General features: G+C 44.7%; 1 protein-coding gene across 1 annotated transcript in view; it reads left to right on the top strand.

Annotated features, from left to right (window-relative positions):
• The window catches only part of afg3l2 (AFG3-like AAA ATPase 2), an 89,557-nt gene that overhangs the window by 66,593 nt on the left and 3,298 nt on the right, over positions 1 to 19,666 (top strand). Inside the window, exons 11-16 of the mRNA XM_041189866.1 lie at positions 1,016 to 1,123; positions 3,571 to 3,696; positions 5,194 to 5,304; positions 8,877 to 8,992; positions 12,773 to 12,973; positions 17,031 to 17,225. Coding sequence (XP_041045800.1) covers positions 1,016 to 1,123; positions 3,571 to 3,696; positions 5,194 to 5,304; positions 8,877 to 8,992; positions 12,773 to 12,973; positions 17,031 to 17,225 — 857 coding nt within the window. The remainder of the gene's footprint in view (positions 1 to 1,015; positions 1,124 to 3,570; positions 3,697 to 5,193; positions 5,305 to 8,876; positions 8,993 to 12,772; positions 12,974 to 17,030; positions 17,226 to 19,666) is intronic.

Here is a 19,666-nt window from a genome sequence, read left to right as displayed (position 1 = left end):
TCATGAATTACTAATTGAATTTATCAGTTACTAAATTATATTTATGATGACCAGTTTTGGCCTCCTACCCTATCATAAGTGAAATTGTCCATGGGATCATACCCATTACTGTGATTCTCCACACAGTTGAGTCCCCAATCTTTCTGGAGCTGAGAGAAAATTAAGTTTCTCAGCTCTTTCCACAAAGAGGAAGGGAAAACTGTATGGAGATTCACCCATCTTTCACAGACCCCTAAGCCATCAGTTACTGAACTCTGGCTGCTTTTTCAATTGAGGGATGGTGTCTAGCACAAAATTTTCTGTTGCTGTTTCTATATTGTGCTTTTTTAATTGAGGATGAAACCGTACAGGCTGATACTACATGTTCTATCAGCCAGTTATTGGCATTTGCATTTCAGCAGCCAATGAAAACTCCTGTATCATCTATTAATTTACAGTGTTGGAAAGTATTATTGGCTGGGGTGAAGGCACTGTGTTTATATAGAAAAAAATTCAGAGCAAATGATGATTGTTCCGGTACATACATTCTTGTTGAGCTTACCCCATCGCAGAGCAAAGATGTCAAATTCAGGATAAAGTCAGTATATCAAGAGAACTTGGCTACCTTTCAAAAGTAAGAAATTCTGAACTTCTGTGAAATACATTTGTATTTTAAACATTATGGAGAAAAGACAGCTGCAGCAAGATTTACATAAATATTTTGATATTACACTTTAGAGGATCTGTAAATTTAGAAGAAAATGTTCACTTGATAGTCATGCCTCTAAGTTGCACAGCCTGTGTTAATCTGTAACAATCTTCCATTCGCTCTTCAAAAATTAGACAAATATGGAAGTGAAGCTTGGAACAGGCTGAGCTACAGAAATTGGCTCGAGTACTTTCCTACTTCTTTCCTGTTGTGTTCAACTGTATGTTCCCAATTAGAGTACAGGAAAAGAAACAGTCCCGACCTTGACACACATTGATGTTGTTGTATTAATGAAATCCTTGCATCGACTGCAATTGTTTTTGGCAGGGTTCAACACTGCAACCAACGTGGTGGTTTTGGCAGGCACAAATCGCCCAGATATCCTGGACCCTGCACTGATGAGGCCAGGTCGATTTGACAGACAAATTTTCATTGGTAGGTCGGAACATATCACATATGCTTTATTTTGAGGCAAGTTGAAGCTGTATGTCTCATTTTATGCAAAGAGTATGTATCATTTTATGCAAAAACATATATGAGGAGAGTAAAACATGAGAACACAAGAGATCGGAGCAGGAGTAAACCATACGGCCCATCAAACCTGCTCAGCCATTCAGTAGGATCAAGTCTGATCTTCAGCTTCAACTCCACTTTCCTGCCTGCTCCTTGTATTGCTCGAACCCCTGAGAGACCAAAAATCTGTCTATCCTTTCCTTAGATATATTCAATGATATTGTATCTGCACTCCACTGGAGTAGAGAATTCCAAAGATTGACAACCCTTTGTGTGAAGAAATTTCTCTTTATCTCAGTCCTAATGATCATCCCCTTATCTTGAGATTGTGTCCCATGTTTTAGATTCTCCAGCCAGCGGAAATAACCTTTCGGTGTCTACCCTGTCAAGCCCCAGTTTTGAAGAAGTCATATTGAACTCAACATTAACCCTGCTACTCGCTCCACAGATGCTGTCAGGCCTGCTGATTTCCCCAGCACTTACTGTTTTTATGTTTTATCACAGCTTACATTCTGATCTAGCTTTGTATCACCAGCAAAAGAGGTACTAGAATTGGTGATATGCACACTTGATTTAATTCTCACAGCAGAACCCTTTGAAAATTACTGTGCTTGGTTGGAAAATTCTCTTTGTCCTGTCCTTGGGACAGCTCACTCCTTCAGCTCCCTCACCTGGACTTCAGGTAACAGTGGGAGATCTTGGGAACAGCCTTCTCAGGTATCCTGTCAATTCCTGTGGGGCCTGCAGCCTAAAAATATCCAATTGCTGGTGAGCTTCTCTGCAAATGTCATGATTCCTTTGGAGAATAAATCATGTCTCTGATAAAATGGCGGTGTCATCCTGACAACACACACAAATGTCACCCACCCTTCTCCTGTACTAATCAGGGGGCTTGGCAGGCAGGATTTTAATTGATCACCATCTGGAAAGAGCAACCGGAAGGCCCCCCTTTCAATGTTCAGGTTCCCAACATAAAAATGATTCAAATGTTTTCCACCCAGTGGGCTGAATTTTGCCGTCGGCGAGCAGGGAGCGGGGCCTGATCGCCGAAGCGTAAAATGACGCGGGATGACGTTGGGCGGAACCCCCAATGTCACCCCGCCCCACTTAAATTTTCAGGAAGGCGGGGGCACAGCCAAATCAGCTGTCCGCCTGCTGACCTGTCAGTGGCCAATGGAGGCCATTGACAGGATCATTGAAACAATTAAAGGACCTGCCCGTCCAACCTTAAGGTTGGCGGGCAGGCCAGGAGCCCCGGTGGCAACTAGAAAAAACATGAAACCTCATCCACCGGTGGGATGAAGTTTCATGTAGGGATTTAAACAGTTTAATAAAGTTTCAGTGTAATTTATGACATGAGATGGGACATGTTAAGGATTTTTAATTTTTTATTTTTAATGTTTTTCAAAGTGTAAGCGATCTCCCTGAGGCAGCATTTAGCCTCAGGGAGATGTGCGCTCTTTCATGTGCATGCGTGAAAGACTGCACTCTCACTTTTGGAGAATTCCCCCCCCCCCCTTTCCCCCGCCCCACACAGGAGCGCATAGCGCTTCCCACCGGATGTCTCACTTAAGGCCCGCCCACATAAAATGGCTGCGGGGCCTGCTTCTCTGACGGGGTTCGGCTCCCTGCCCACCAGAGACTGGGTCGGGCCCACCCGCCCGGCAGAAAATTCTGCCCAGTATTTCAGATTGACCTGGTTTACTGCTCCTGACCATCCAGTGATCAACACTGGGCAATGCACACGTATAGATGAGGGCAAGATCACATTTGGTAAATGATACCAGTGTACCTCTTGCCTTTCCAAGCTCTCACAGGAAGAATAGTCACTTAAGGTGGAGTACTGATAAAATTGCCTGTGGTTTCAAAACAGAACCGAGAGAAGAGTAGGGAAGCTTCAAATGAGATGGGGAGAACATTGGATTTTTAAAAAAATTGCCATTAAATATCTGAAACTTGTATCTTTAAAGCAAGCCAGAGAGAAGCACTTGAGTTGGTGCAGCCCAAGCAAACTGACACAGCTTGTATTAATTCTGATCTGTAGACTGGACCTTGTGTGCTTTATGTCATATCCAATTTTCTTTTTTTTTCTAAAGCATGGAAAAGGTGGAACAGCCCAAAATGCCGTTCCTTGCATATGTTATCTTTTTTGATTTCATTAGGAAGAGGATGTGCAGCAAATCAAGCTTCTTGCCATGGACAGGGAGAAGCGGGAGACCTGTTCCTCAGGCCTGCTCTTGTGTATTTCCAAGTATATACTTGCAGCAGACTATCTTTAAAACAGCTCAAAGGTAGATTGTGCTGATGTAACCTTTTGTTTTAAAATCCCTGCAGTACTAATTGTGCAGTGTGAACTTTTCCTAATAAAGGGCCACCTGACATTAAAGGAAGGGCTTCAATTTTTAAAGTTCACCTCAAACCCTTAAAATTAGAAACTTCTATCAAAAAGGAGAATTTGGCAAGGAAACTAGCAGCTTTGACTCCTGGGTTTACAGGTAAGTGTTAATAATTATGCCAATAGACTAAGATACAGTGTGGATAGTGGATAAATAATTTCCTCCTATTAAAATTGCAAAATTGTCAAATTTAAGGTTGCACCTTTTAATTTTCTCTAGTCTATTTATGCATCTTTTAGCTTAAAATTAAATGTTTAGATCTCTCCTCCAAGATTGGAAAATTGTAAGAATACTGTATTATCCATTACAAGAGCATTGTTTGTAATAGCCTCTACATTTTTAGAGGAACTGGCCATCTAAATGGTCTGTGGAAAACTAAGCAATGTTGTACTGAGACTTCCAAAAACATTTGACAAAGTTTCACATGAAAGCTTTCTAGTTATAAAGCACTGTGAATTAAGAGAATTGGGAATTTGTGATAAATTTGTTTAAGGCTATAAAATTTCAGGTGCTAATTGTCAGGGTAGGAGGAAGTGTTGAATAGAGCTACAAGGTTTAGTGTTGGGATCCTTTACAGTTTCTAATGTGCATGAGTTTACACAAATTACTTGAATTGGAAACTTTATGCACATCGGTTCGCTGTCTTCATCATTAGAAGTACAAATGATCACACTTACATTGATGTTAGACCTTTTACAATCTCCAAGCATTCCAAAACAATTCACAATGAAGTACTTTTCAGAGGTAGTCACGAATAAAACTGAAGTCTTTGGGGATCTGGAGAACAATCTCCAATAGCTGGAGTCACACCTAGCACAAAGGAAAATGCTTGTTGTTGTTGGAGGCCAGTCATCTCAACCTCAGGACATCACGGCAAGAGTTCCTCGGTAGTGTCCTAGGGCCAGCCTTCATCAGTGACTTCATGATAAGGTCAGAGCAGGGCTGATGATTGCACTATGTTTAGCTTCATTTGCAATTTCTCAGATAATGAAGCAGTTCGTGTCTGCATGCATCAAGACCCAGACAGTATTCAGGCTTGGGCTGATAAGTGGCTTGTAACATTCATGCCACATGAAGTGGAAGGCAATGATGATCTCCAGCAAGGGCGAGTCTGATCCCTTGACATTCAAAGGCATTACCATCACCAATCCCATAGCATCAACATCCTGGAATCTGATCAGAAACTTAACTGGGCTAGCCACATAAATTTCGTGGCAATCAGAACAAGTCAGAGGCTTGGTATTCGGAGCGAATGACCACTCTTGAGGCTGGGTTGCCATCTTGGATGTTTCAACTGATCCAGCATCTGCAGAATGAGAACTCCTGAGTCTGTTTTCCTTTTATGTGCAAGATTGGTTCCTGATTACACTCCTGAATGGCCTAGCTCTAACTTTAAGATTGTACCCCCTTGTTCTGGATTCCCACAACAGAGGAAAGAGTTTCTCTGAATCTATAAATGGAGAAACTTGTGATGTCTGAAAATGTTGGTTTAATTCCCAATGAAACATTGTTTTCTGCCAGTGATAACTCTTACTTTTGGAATGTCATACTGGAAGTGAATCATATTTCTGTTCTTGATGACTTATTTTCCTTCAGGAGCTGACATCGCTAATGTATGCAATGAAGCTGCTTTAATTGCTGCCAGGCACCTTTCTGAGGCCATTATACAGAAGCACTTTGAACAGGCCATTGAACGTGTAATTGGAGGTAAGGGTTATGGATGTTCTGAATATTAACACTTTACCAACAGCATTTAGAGCAACAGTGCTGAAACAATGAATTGTATTCATTGATTAAAAAAAAAACACCTTCAACAGCATTATTGATATTTCAGTAAATTGTCATGAACTGGGTAATATGTGCATTGAAACCTAGGACAAGTTCTCATTTTAATAACATGAACTATGTCCCTGAAATGTGTAAGGAAGAAAATCCAGACTTGGCCACCCAGACTTCCGCTGCACACTTTGTAGTGCATAGTAATGGAGGAACAGGAGAAAATATATCAATTGACTGCAGCATTATGTTGGACCAGTATTAAAGCAGCTTCATCTTGAAATTCCCTACATTGAGTCCCAAGTCTTGCCTGGGCCATTGGAAGATACCCTGATCTTGCACTCCCTTGAGTATCGGGTAGGGCAGGGTGCCGAACTCTTGGAAGAGAAAGAGAATAAGAAAAATTAAGGTACACTTTGGGGTGGGGGAGGGGAATGCTGTCAAGACGGTGGAAACAAGACACCGGTAGCACAGTGCAGTTCACAAGTGCAGGCACATGCTGCACACCTGTGAGAATTGGATCTGAAATAGAGGGCAAAATCCATCCTGGCAGTAAACAAGCCAGGACACCACCGACAGCTGCCTCAAATACGGGAGGGAGTCCCATAAAATCCAGGATGGTTCATCATTCTGTTGTAGAGTGGTATTTTCATACACTTGTCAATTGATTGTGTGTTCAGCCACTTGATATATGTTGTAGAGAGATTCAAAGGAAAGATGTAAAAGCAATTGTTGCAATATTTTCTAAGTAGAAACCACAGGAGGTATAATTTTTGGTTTAAGGAATATTGAGTAAGAATTTATTTTTGGTTTGATTGCATAGTCTTAAATATGTCCCTTGCATAGTCTTAAATATGTCCCTTAACTGGCAGCAAAAACTGGCAGCTACTGGAAATATAAAAAATGTTGTAAACACTCAGATCAGTTAGCATCTGTTGAGAGAGCAAACAGGTTATCATTTCAGGCGTGAACCCTTTGTCAGATCTGGAAGATAGTACAGATGAACAGAATTGTAAAATAAACAGAACTAAAGGGGAGAGAAAGCACTCGCATGCAAGAAAGAAATAGAATGAGTAGGAAAGTGACAGACATAATGAGAAAACACCAAGAAATACAAGACGCTTGCAAGACATTGGGGAGAATTTTCCCCATCGGGGGTGTTGTGCGGGGATGGGCACGGACCCAATCGGCGCCCCTGATCGGGTCCCTGCCGCCGTTTGACGTGGGTGAGCCAATTAAGGCTCACACAGCATGACGTCTGCCCGGAAGCGCTGAGCGCTCCCTGTGCAGGCGGAGGGGGATTTCCCTGAGCCAAGACCGGCGCTCTTTCGTGCATATGCATGAAAGAGCGCAGAAAACTCCGAGGCACAGAGTTGCCTCAGGGAGATTATTAAAATTTTGGGAACTTAAACTAATGAAAAGAGAATTTTGAGACATATCCCCTCATGTGACAGTGTCAATGAACATCAATGAAAAAATTTTTTAATTTATAAACCCTTCATGAAACCTCATCCCGCCCGTGGGCGAGGTTCCATGAAAAATACGAAAGCCGTCTGGGCTCTTTGCCTGCCTGCCAACCTTAAGGTTGGATGGGCAGCTCAGTTTATTAGTTTAATTGACATTTAAATGGCCTTAATAAGCCTTTGACAGTTTGGCGTGAGGACTCACGCCGAACTGAAAATGTAAATGACGCGCAGTGACGTCAGGACGCCCGCCCAACGTCACTGCGTGTCATTTTACACCTCGACGAGCGGGTCCCACCCTCACTCGCCGAGCCGAAGATTCAGGCCATTGAGAACATGTGAAAAGTTGTGGAAGTAGTGGGTTGTAAGGTAGGTAGAAATGGAAGCACAAAAACAAACTGGCAAAGCATAGCAGGCTTCAGTGGCCCAGTAGCCTGGGAAAAGAGAAAAGGAGGTTAACACCAATGATGCGGACCATCCACAAGCATAGCATCCTGACAAAAGGTGCTCAGCCCAATATCCAACCCACCTTCCTCTTCTCCAAAATACTGGAACCTTCCCTTACTGCCAGAAATTCCTATATAAGAAATGGTAAAAGTTTAGGTAATTAATGTTATTATTAAGGCTAGAGGGCCACAGCGTGCACTTCAAGTTTGTGTTGAGTGTTATTGGATTGTTGAAATGACCAAAGGTCAAAAGGTCAGAGTGTAATGAGGAATTGTAGTGGTGATAGGTAGTGGTGATAGGTAGCATGAGGTCTCAGACAGAATGGAGGTGTTCTGAAATGCAGTCATCTAATTTACATTTAGCCTCCCCAGTTGGTGGTTGTGTACACAAATTGCTGTCTCACCTGGATCCTGGACAGTGACAGGTGAATGGGTTGTGAATTATCTCCTAGTCTGAGTCATTCCACATGGAGTCTGGCTCAAAGTTCACTTTTCTGTTTTGGATCTATCTTCTGCATTGTTCCACTGAAACTCAGCTGTGCCTCAGTTGGTAGCACACTTACCTCTGAATCACAAGGTTCTGGTTTCAAGTCCCACTTGAGTACAAGAATCAAGCCAGACATACCAGCGTAGTACTGAGGAACTGGAAGTGCCATCTTTTGGATGGGATGTTAAATCGAGCCCCCATCTTCCTGTTTGGATGGAGGTAAAAGATCCCATGTCACTGTTTTAAAGAAGAGCAGGGGTGTTCTCCCCAGTGTCCTAGCCAATATTTATCCGTTAATCAACATCTCAAAAACAGATTATCTGGTCATTATCACATTGCTGTTTGGAGGATCTTGCTGAGTGCAAACTAGTGGCCACGTTTCCTGCATTAGAACAGTAACTATACTTCAAAAATTATTTTAGCTGTAAAACACTTTGAGATGTCCAATGATCGTGCGAAAGTACTATATAAATGAAACTTTTTTATATTTTTACTTCAACCTAGGTAATCATCACTTCGTTTTTCTATTAGGTATTTGCAGCCCTCTGGTCATAATATTAATGAATAACTTGCCTCAACTATAACTCTCACTTTCCCGTTGGCGGTATAGGTATGCCAGCCTTTGGGAGGGGACATGTTGGATTTTTAAATTTAGGGATAAAAGAGACAACAGCTAAAGTGATGAAGAACCACCAGATCAGAAAGGATTCAGGTAAATGTAGGAGACAGTGGGATTGTATGACAACACCTCTACTTACTGGGCCTCCCATTGTGATGTAGGAACTCATGCACAGTGACCTATGGCAACCTCTGAAGATTTCATGGTAGAGAAGGCAACAGTTTTTGCTTTTTGTGTGACATGTTGATATAGAGGGTAAACTCACTTAATTCTGATGAATACATTTGATGTGCAAATCGCAAGTCATTAAGTACTTTATTGATTTGGTTGCCTCATTAGTGTTAAATTGCAAAGGAAGCATTTCCTTTACATGTTTATTCATGTATGCTCCCTCCACCTAAAACGTTCATGAGTTCACTAAAGAAATTTGAACTTGCAGATTTTACGCTTTGTGAATTTTTACATTTTCTCCCTGTCCTTCAATTTAGGGCTGGAAAAGAAAACTCAGATTCTACAGCCAGAAGAAAAGAAAACTGTAGCATATCACGAGGCAGGCCATGCAGTGGCTGGTTGGTTCCTGGAGCATGCTGACCCTTTGCTGAAGGTAAAGCAAATATTGGAAGCCTAATACAGTGCTATGTAATGTTTATAAAACATTTGAGAGATTTCTCCCCTGTACAGCCGGGAACATTGCTTCAGAATTCCAGCAAAAGAACAACCTAGAATATTCAGCGCTAACTCGATTGAATTAATATTCCCATTCGAACAATAAATTATTTAATAACGTATGAAGAACTTTTACAAATGATCAAGAGACAACTGCAATTTTTTTTCATTCATTCACGGAATGTGGGCGTTGCTAGCTAGGCCAGTATTTACTCCTTAGGCACATGCTTGGAGAGAGAAACTAGGATATCTGGTAGTGACAGGTAAAATGGAGGGCAGCAGAGTGAAAAGAAGACGAAGGAGGAAGTGCACCGACAGCTTAAGAAGCGGCACAGGTATGAGATTTGAGAATAACACCAAGATGTTGGTTGTTATCAAAGACCATGAGAGTTGGAGATCCATGATCACTTACATTACAAAACATGGCACCTGTGGAAGACGAATAATACATGGAATGTCTTTCCCTCTCAAAGGTGCCATATAAATGCAAATTCACAGAATGGTTGGTAGTGCAGAATTTGAATATTGCTGAAAAGAGAAACATATCTCTGAGCAATAATCACAGAATAGTCACAGCACAGAGGAGGTCATTCGGCCTGTCATGTTTGTTCTGGCAATTGTTGAATGTATATTGTTGTAGGTACATTTTTGATTTTTTTGTACTTATGCTGGAAAAACAGCAAGTTAGTACTTGAAAAGCTGGAAGGCAGGTTCATATTTTGAATGTGCAATCTATGTTAGAGATATGATTGTAGTTGTTCTCGCTAAGGAAGTAATTATTGATTGCGTAACATGAGATTGCCTCCACTCCGAGACCCCAGCACTACTCAGGCCAGTACTGCTAAAACAGTTCCATATGAATGGTATTGGTATAGCCATTATGGTGAAAACAAAGTGTGAAAATCCCATGGGAGATGCTGGGAAGCCTTCCATTACCATAACCTAACAAAAGATACGAAGGAGAGAACTTGCATTTATATAGCACCTTTCACAATTCGCCATCCAAAAAAGCTGATGATTCTTTATTCATGGGATTTGCACATTGCTGACAAGGCTAGCATTTGTTTCCCATTCCTAATCACCCTCGAGAAGGTGTTGGTGAGCCGGCACCTTGAACTGCTGCAGCCCATGTGGTGTAGGCAAACCAACATTTTTGAAGCATATCAGTGTTGTAATATATGGAAAGGGAACAGCCAATTTGCACACACTGAGGTTCCACTAACAAGTGGGATGCATTTGTTTTGTTAGATGTTTTATCAGTGTTGGTTGATGGGTAAGTATCAGCCAAGTTACTGCGAAAACTTTGATATTCTTCTTCAAGTAGTGCCATGCGATCTACTACATCCTCCTGAGAAAGCAGGATGGGTCTCAGTTTAACGTCTCATTCGAAAGGCAATATCTCATACAATGTGCTCTAAGTACAGATGTGGGACTTGAACCCAGAACCTTCTTACTGTGGCGAGAGTGCTAACCACTGAGCCAAAGTTGACATAGGGTTTCAAATCAAACCTATTTTATACTCTTACTATGAAGCATGGGTAGCCATCTCTATTTGCAATTTATCTTCACTGGGAACTTCACTATCTAAGAAAAAAAGACACTTCCTCTGCAGGGGAGGATTTGAAGAAATCCAAATGATTCTGGTAACTGGGTATGGATAATATGTTGGAAACCACACTTCATGATCAATTCTCAGCCTCTAAACAAGACCATCAGTGACTTTGCAGAGTAAATAAGAGTTATATTCTTGTCCATAGTGGGGACCACTGCCATAAGAGCCCATGTGGCTGATTTAAGATGGATATCTCTGAAGGGGATGGGGGATGTAATGGTTATGTTAGTTGACTAGTAATCCAGAGGCCCAAGCTAAGTAGCAGGGGCTCCAATCCCATCACTGCAGTTGCACATTATTCAATTAATCACTAAATCTGGAATTAAAAGCTAGTCTCCATAATGGTGACTATGAAACTATTGGATTTTCAGTAAAAACCCATTTTTGTTCACCCTTTAGGGAAGGAAATCTGCCTTTCTTACCTGGCCTGGCCTTCATGTAACTCCAGACCAAAAATCATATTTAGCTGCTTCATCAGTGACCTCCCCCCACACACACACTTTCCCCACCCCCCCCACCCCCAATCATAAGTCAGAATTGGGGGTGATCACTTATGATTGCAGAGAGTTCAGTACCATTTATTACTCCTCAGATTCGGAAGCCATCCATGTCCAAATGCAGCAAGACCTGGACAACATTCAGGCTTGGGCTGATAAGTGAAGTAACATTCACACCACACAAGAGCCAGGAAATGACCATCTCCAACGAGAGAATCTAATCATCTCCCATTGACATTCAATGGCATTGCCATTGCTGAATTCCCCACTGTCAACACCCTGGGGGTTACCATTGACCAGAAACTGAACTGGATTAGCCAGATAAAATACAGTGGGTATAAGAGCAGGTCAGAGGCTAGGAATGCTGTGGTGAGTAACTTGCCACCTGACTCCCCAAAGCCTGTCCACCATCTACAATGCACAAGTCAGGAGTGTGATGGAATACTCCCCACTTACTTGGACAAGTGCGTCTTCAACAACACTCAAGCTCAACACTATCCAGAACAAAGCAGCCTGCTTGATCGGTACCCCATTCTGTACCTTCAACGTTCACTCCGCCAGCGACGCAGAGTGGCAGCTGTGTGTACCATCTACGAAATGCACTGCAGCCACTCACCAAGACTTCTGCAACAGCATCTTCCAAACCTGTGATCTCTACCACCTAGAAGGACAAAGGCAGCGGACACATGGAAATACCTTTACTTGCAAGTTCCCCTCCAAGCCCCACACCATCCTGACTTGCAACTATATTGCCATTCCTTCACTGTCAGAAAATTCTGGAACTCCGTCCCCTAACAACACTGCGGATGTACCTACGCCACACGGACTGCAGCAGTTCAAGAAGGCAGCTCACCACCACCTTTTCAAGGGCAATTAAGGATGGGCAACAATTGCTGTTTTAGCCACCGATGCTCAAACTCTCTGAAATAATTTTTTTTTAAAAAACTTACCTGCAGACAGTTGGGTCCAAATGACATCATTGGACCCTAACATTGAAGGGGTTGTGAGACCCTTGCCTGCTAGTGGCAAGCAACCCTGACGCTTCTGGAAAGCTGGTATTTAAAATTCAGTGTTGTGCACCTAATTGCCATTTTAACCACCCACTTGCCTTCCATGTTCCTGCTGGGGGAGCTGGGTTAAAATTAACCATTAGATTTTTGTTGCTTAATATTTGACAGTGCCCAAAGAAGCAGGTGGAATCTGCCAGATACAGGATTTCAATCCTGTAAATGAAAGTCTTTTGTAACAAGTAAGTGATTACATTTTCAAAGATTATCTAGACAGTGTGCCCAACTTAAAAGCTGCCAACTTCCATTGCCATAATGGAGCACAACTGGAAAGTTTCGTGAGTTCAGTTTCCAGGTGAACAATTAGCATTACAAGGTGTTCAATTTTGGCTTTCCTGTATATAGAATTCTCAGGAATTGCTTGGTCTCAACGCATTTCTTGAATGCTTGGTAGAAGAAAGATCTTGTATTCATTTAGGGCCTTTCAGTCCCAAGAGCACCAAAGGGTCCAAAACGCTTCAGAACCAATGAGAGAGCTTTATAAGTAAACAGGGTGATCAATCTACACATGAAATTGAGACATTCTTCCTGTGTATTTTTAGGTGTCCATCATACCCCGTGGAAAGGGACTTGGATATGCTCAGTACTTACCTAAAGAGCAATATCTGTACAGTAAAGAACAGCTTCATGACCGTATGTGTATGACACTAGGCGGACGAGTTGCAGAACAAATCTTTTTTGGTAAAATAACAACTGGTGCGCAAGATGATTTAAGGAAGGTTACCCAGAGTGCCTATGCACAGGTATGCTCATAGTTCAACAAGTTTGAAATGTAATGTCCTTCAATTGTTCTATTTCAATTTATTCTTTGATGTTAGTTTTTGCTTGGTGTTAATGCCCAATAATGTGCAAGCAAAACCAGTTAGATATAGTTTAAATATAAAATATCTTGAGGACATTCTTAGTTGCTGTAGATTTTTTGAATCGTGTGTTTGGCTAAACAATATGATCTTAACTAGAAGCCATGCTGATCCTTAACAAAAACAGAATTACCTGGAAAAACTCAGCAGGTCTGGCAGCATCGGCGGAGAAGAAAAAAGTTGACATTTCGAGTCCTCATGATCCTTCAACAGAACTGAGTAAAATTAGGAGAGGTGTGAAATATAAGCTGGTTTAAGGTGGTGGGGGGGGGATGTGGTTGTAGGGACAAACAAGCAGTGATAGGAGCAGATAATCAAAAGATGTCACAGACAAAAGAACAAAGTGGTGTGGAAGGTGGTGATATCTAAATGAATGTGCTAATTAAGAATGGATGGCAGGACACACAAGGTACAGCTCTAGTTGGGGTGGGGTGGAATAAGACTAACAGGGCATAAAAGGTGTAGATTTAAAAATAATGGAAATAGGTGGGAGAAGAAAAATGGGGGAGGAGGGAGTTCAAGATCTAAAGTTGTTGAATTCAATATTCAGTCCGGAAGGCTGTAAAGTGCCTAATCGGAAGATTAGTTTGCATTGAGCTTCACCGGGACAATGCAGCAAGCCAAGGACAGACATGTGGACAAGAGAGCAAGGCGGAGTGTTAAAATGGCAAGCGACAGGGAAGTTTGGGTCATTCTTGCAGACAGACCGCAGGTGTTCTACAAAGCGGTCGCCCAGTTTGCGTTTGGTTTCTCAAATGTAGAGGAGACCGCATTGGGATCAACGAATGCAGTAGACTAAGTTGGGGGAAATGCAAGTGAAAGGCTACTTCACTTGAAAGGAGTGTTTGGGCCTTTGGATGGTGAGGAGAGAGGAAGTGAAGGGACAGGTGTTGCATTTTTGCGTATGCATGGGGAGGTGCCGTAGGTGGGGGTTGAGGAGTAGGGGGTGATGGAAGTGTGGAGCAGGATGTCCAGGAGGGAACGATTCCTACGGAATGCCACCGGGGGGTGAAGGGAAGATGTGTTTGATGGTGGCATCATGCTGGAGTTGGTGGAAATGTTGGAGGATGATCCTTTGAATGCGGAGGCTGGTGGGGTGATAAGTGAGGACAAGGGGGACCCTATCATGTTTCTGGGAGGGAGGAGAAGGCGTGAGGGCGGATGCGTAGGAGTTGAGCCGGACACAGTTGAGGGCCCTGTCAACGACCGTGGGTGGAAAACCTCAGTTAAGGAAGAAGGAGGACATGTCAGAGGAACTGTTTTTGAAGGTAGCATCATCAGAACAGATGCGACGGAGGCGAAGGAACTGAGAGAATGGGATGTTGTCCTTACAGGAAGCGGGGTATGAGGAGCTGTAGTTAAGGTAGTTATGGGAGTCGGTAGGCTTGTAATGGATATTGGTGGACAGTCTATCACCAGAAATTGAGACAAAGAGGTCAAGGAAGGGAAGGGAAGTGTCAGAGATGGACCATGTGAAAATGATGGAGGGGTGGAGATTAGAAGCAAAATTAATAAATTTTTCCAGGTCCCGACGAGAGCATGAAGCAGCACCGAAGTAATCATCGATGTACCGGAGCAAGAGTTGCGGGAGGGGGCCGGAGTAGGACTGGAACAAGAAATGTTCCACATTCACTATAAAGAGACAGGCATAGCTGGGGCCCATGCGGGTACCCATAGCCACACCTTTTATTTGGAGGGAGTGAAAGGAGTTAAAGGAGAAATTGTTCAGTGTGAGAACAAGTTCAGCCAGACGGAGGAGAGTAGTAGTGGATGGGGATTGTTCGGGCCTCTGCTCGAGAAAGAAGCTAAGGGCCCTCAGACCATCCTGGTGGGGGATGGAGTTATAGAGGGATTGGACGTCCATGGGGAAGAGGAGGTGGTTGGGGTCAGGGAACTGGAAATTGTTGATGTGACGTAAGGCGTCAGAGGAATCACGGATGTAGGTGGGAAGGGACTGGACAAGGGGAGAGAGAAGGGTGTCAAGATAACGAGAAATGAGTTCCGCGGGGCAGGAACAGGCTGACATGATCGGTCTGCCGGGACAGTCCTGTTTGTAGATTTTGGGTAGGAGGTAGAAGCGGGCCGTCCGAGGTTGGGCGACTGTCAGGTTGGAAGCTGTGGGAGGATGATCTCCAGAGGAGATGAGGTCAGTGACAGTCCTGGAAACAATGGCTTGATGTTCAGTGGTGGGGTCATGGTCCAGGGAGAGGTAGGAGGAAGTGTCTGCGAGTTGACGCTCAGCCTCCGCGAGGTAGAGGTCAGTGCGCCAGACAACAACAGCACCATCCTTGTCAGCGGGTTTGATGACAATGTCAGGGTTGGACCTGAGAGAACAGAGTGCAGTAAGTTCAGAGAGAGACAGATTAGAATGGGTGAGAGGAGCAGAGAAATTGAGACGACTTATGTCGCGCCAACAGTTCTCAATGAAAAGATCAAGAGAAGGTAAGAATCCAGAGGGAGGGGTCCAGGTGGAGGGAGAATATTGGAGGTGGGTAAAAGGATCCGTTGAACGGGGAGAGGACTCCTGCCCAAAGAAGTGAGCACGGAGACAAAGACAGCAGAAGAAGAGTTCAGCATCGTGCCAAGCCCGTAATTCATTGAGGTGAGAGCATAAGGGTATGAAACTAAGTCCTTTGCTGAGCACTGAACATTCAGCATCGGAGAGGGGAAGTTCAGGGGATATAGTGAATACACGGCCGGGGCTGGGATTGGAAGATGGGTTGGGGACGGGGGGACAGGCAGGGGTGGAGGGTCCTAGATGGGTGTTGGTGTCGATGAGTTGTTGGAGCTTGCGTTCCTTAGCACTTGAGAGAAAGAGAAAAAGTTTCTTGTTGAGGCGTCGAATGAGACGTCATTGAGGCTTCATGCTGATCCTTCTCAGATTGGGAAGGTGGACAGAGCAAGATAAAATTTAGACTCCAAATTTGAGACAAATACCAATGAACTAAGGAAGAATGGTCTCCTGAACTTCTCACGTTAACTATTTTGAATGACTGGGGCTGAATCACCTTGTCTTCAGAGGTGATGAACAGATACTTTTCAGATAGCAACTTTAACTCATGGGTTGTGAGATTCTGCTCCTAACTGAAGCCTCCCTGTCTATGTTGTACGTAATCTGGCATGGTCAAGTTCTGTTGTTAATATGGACTTCATTCTGTACTACATGCATGAAATGCTGGAATGTTGAAATGCTGAGGTCATTGGTGATTTTATGCAAATTCATTGGTCCACAGTCTTGATAGTAGTGGAAGGTAGACAAAGAGAAAGCTCATGTTTCTACCCACTTGAAATGTAATAATGTCACCCATTTGAAGTAGCTAGAAACATTTGCATTTCACTAAAAGTGCTATAATTTTCCAATCCCTCACATTACAGTGACTTTAGCTGCTTTGCACTATATGTACATGATTCCTTGTCACAAAAAAAATTTCAGTTCTTTTTCACAAATATCATGTGTTTCATGCTACCTTATTCCACCCCTTTTAACCTTATGTCTGTAACACTACTCAAAATAATGACCTTGCTCAACAACAGGTAGTATCTCTCTTTTCCTTCTGTTATCGACGCTTAGTTTCCTTCTCTTATTTCTTTGTATGTCTTAAAATCCTAAAAGTGTTTACATATTTTCCCCTGTAAATATAGAGAAAGGCTGGGTTTGAAACATTGAAATTTTACACTATGAAGAGAGTTGATGTTTTTTATTTGTGGAACAAGTCATGTCAAAATTAACCTGGGTTAGTATACTCTGCTGAAAAAATTACTGATATTGGGTGGGAGGGGGACAGTGGAGAACAAGGATTGTTTTGCTTGGTCTACTAGAAAAATTAGTCTTTTTTAATGGGGGCAGGGTGAGGGTTGTGTTGTTGAACTTGGTAACATCGTTCACTTAAGCTACAATATGATAAATGCTCATGGTTGATTTTTCATGGTCTTTCTCTAGATTGTCCAGTTTGGCATGAATGAAAAAATAGGCCAGGTGTCCTTCGACTTCCCACGACAAGGCGAGATGGCTTTAGAAAAACCATATAGTGAGGCCACTGCCCGACTGATAGATGAAGAAGTACGATCAGTCATCAATTCTGCATACGAGAGGACGCTGTCACTTCTAACAGAAAAAAGAGCGGAAATTGAGAAGGTTAGAAATTTTAATATAACCTTAAAACCACCTTATTATTGACCCTTGTGAAGGTTACTTTGAATACAGTGGGAGCCGGCTAAGTTGTTTTGCACTGCCATCTTAATCCATAGATTCGGAGTCATACATCTCTTAAATGGAAGGAAAATTGGATAGACTTCTGTATATGCATGTGTACAGATTTCCTCAACTTCCTCATATCCTTTGTGTCTGGGCAGAAACCCAGGAAAAGCACTGCTCGTGTCTCCTTCATGGATCTTCACAAAATGCACTTAAAACTGAGCGTTCTCTTACACACAAGGACAGTACTCCTCACCTGGCAGCCAAGTAGTTCATATTGCAAAATTTTAAAGCCATAACTAAGCTCTCATGAGAGAGATCCCAAACTTCAATTTACAGGGCATCTAACCCGATTAGGCCTATTTTGCAATTTTGAGAAATTCTAAGGGGGACCCTGCCTAGCACAGTTTTCCCAATAGAGGTACCTTTATGTTAAATTATCATGAGACTATTCATAGTGCCCATTAATAAGCCTACAACCCAAACCACTTAATTTTGATGCCTTTGGAAGAACACATATATATGCTGTCTATCTGTATCTGGAATTTTTTCTATAGGGAAGTTGGTCTTAGTATAATCACTGAGTGCAGGAAGGTCCTAGTTTCAATCTCTGGCCTGTGTTGAGCTAACCAGCTGGCAGTAGCAATCCTAAGTTCCTTAGGAAGGGAATAAATCAGCTAACATTATCAATTTTTAATAATGGCCAACGATTCACACATGCGTGTGTGTGGCAGGAGGGTGAGTCTGTGTGTGTGTGTTTGTGTGTGGCGGGGAGAGAATCTGTGTGTGTGTGGGGGGGAGAGAATCTGTGTGTGTGTGGGGGGGAGAGAATCTGTGTGGGGCGGGGAGAGAATCTGTTTGTGGGGTAGGAAGAGTCTGTGTGTGTGCTTGTGTGTTGTGTGTGGGTGCTTGTGTGTTGTGTGTGTGGGGGTGGGGGGAGGGTCTATGTGTATGATGGGGGTGGAGAGTGTGTGTTTAGGGGTGGAGAATGTGTGGGGGTGGAGAGTGTGTGTTTGGGGGTGGAGTCTGTGTGTGTCTGTGTGTGGAGGGGGGAGTCTGTGTGTGTGTGTTGGGGGGAAGAGTGTGTGTGTGTGTGTGTTGGGGGGAAGAGTGTGTGTGTTGGGGGGAAGAGTGTGTGTGTTTGGGGGGGAAGAGTGTGTGTGTTTGGGGGGGGAAGAGTGTGTGTGTTTGGGGGGGGAAGAGTGTGTGTGTTTGGTGGGGGAAGAGTGTGTGTGTTTGTGGGGGGGAAAGAGTGTGTGTTTGTGGGGGGGAAGAGTGTGTGTGTTTGGGGGGGGAAGAGTGTGTGTGTTTGGGGAGGGAAGAGTGTGTGTGTTTGGGGGGGGAAGAGTGTGTGTGTTTGGGGGGGGAAGAGTGTGTGTGTTTGGGGGGGAAAGAGTGTGTGTGTTTGGGGGGGGAAGAGTGTGTGTGTTTGGGGGGGGAAGAGTGTGTGTGTTTGGGGGGGGAAGAGTGTGTGTGTTTGGGGGGGAAAGAGTGTGTGTGTTTGGGGGGGGAAGAGTGTGTGTGTTTGGGGGGGAAAGAGTGTGTGGGTGTGGGGGGGGAAGAATGCGCGGGTGTGCGGGAAGAGAGGGTGCGCGGGTGTGCGGGGAGAGAGGGTGTGCGGGGGGAGAGAGGGTGCGCGGGTGTGCGGGGAGAGAGGGTGCGCGGGTGGGGGAGAGAGGGTGCGCGGGTGTGCGGAGGGAGAGAGGGTGCGCGGGTGGGGGGGAGAGAGGGTGCACGGGTGGGGGGGAGAGAGGGTGCGCGGGTGGGGGGGAGAGAGGGCGCGCGGGTGTGCAGGGGGAGAGAGGATGCGCGGGTGGGGGGTGGAGAGAGGGTGCGCGGGTGGGGGGGAAGAGAGGGTGCGCGGGTGGGGGGAAGAGAGGGTGCACGGGTGGGGGGGAAGAGAGGGTGCGCGGGTGGGGGGGGAAGAGAGGATGCGCGGATGGGGGGGAAGAGAGGGTGCGCGGGTGGGGGGGAAGAGAGGGTGCGCGGGTGTGCGGGGAGAGAGGGTGCGCGGGTGTGCGGGGAGAGAGGGTGCGCGGGTGTGCGGGGAGAGATGGTGCACGGGTGTGCGGGGGAGAGAGGGTGCGCGGGTGGGGGGTGGAGAGAGGGTGCGCGGGGGAGAGAGGATGCGCGGGTGGGGGGGAGAGAGGGTGCGCGGGTGTGCCAGGGAGAGAGGGTGCGCGGGTGTGCCAGGGAGAGAGGATGCGCGGGTGGGGGGGGAGAGAGGGTGCGCGGGTGGGGGGGGAGAGAGGGTGCGGGGGTGTGCGGGGGAGAGAGGGTGCGCGGGTGGGGGGGGAGAGAGGGTGTGCAGGGGAGAGAGGGTGTGTGGGTGGGGGGGGAGAGAGGATGCGCGGGTGGGGGGGAGACAGTGTGCGCGGGTG

The sequence above is a fragment of the Carcharodon carcharias genome, chromosome 6 (assembly GCF_017639515.1).
Source record: "Carcharodon carcharias isolate sCarCar2 chromosome 6, sCarCar2.pri, whole genome shotgun sequence".
Classification (NCBI taxonomy): Eukaryota; Metazoa; Chordata; class Chondrichthyes; order Lamniformes; family Lamnidae; genus Carcharodon; species Carcharodon carcharias.
This window is presented reverse-complemented; position numbering and strand designations above follow the sequence as displayed.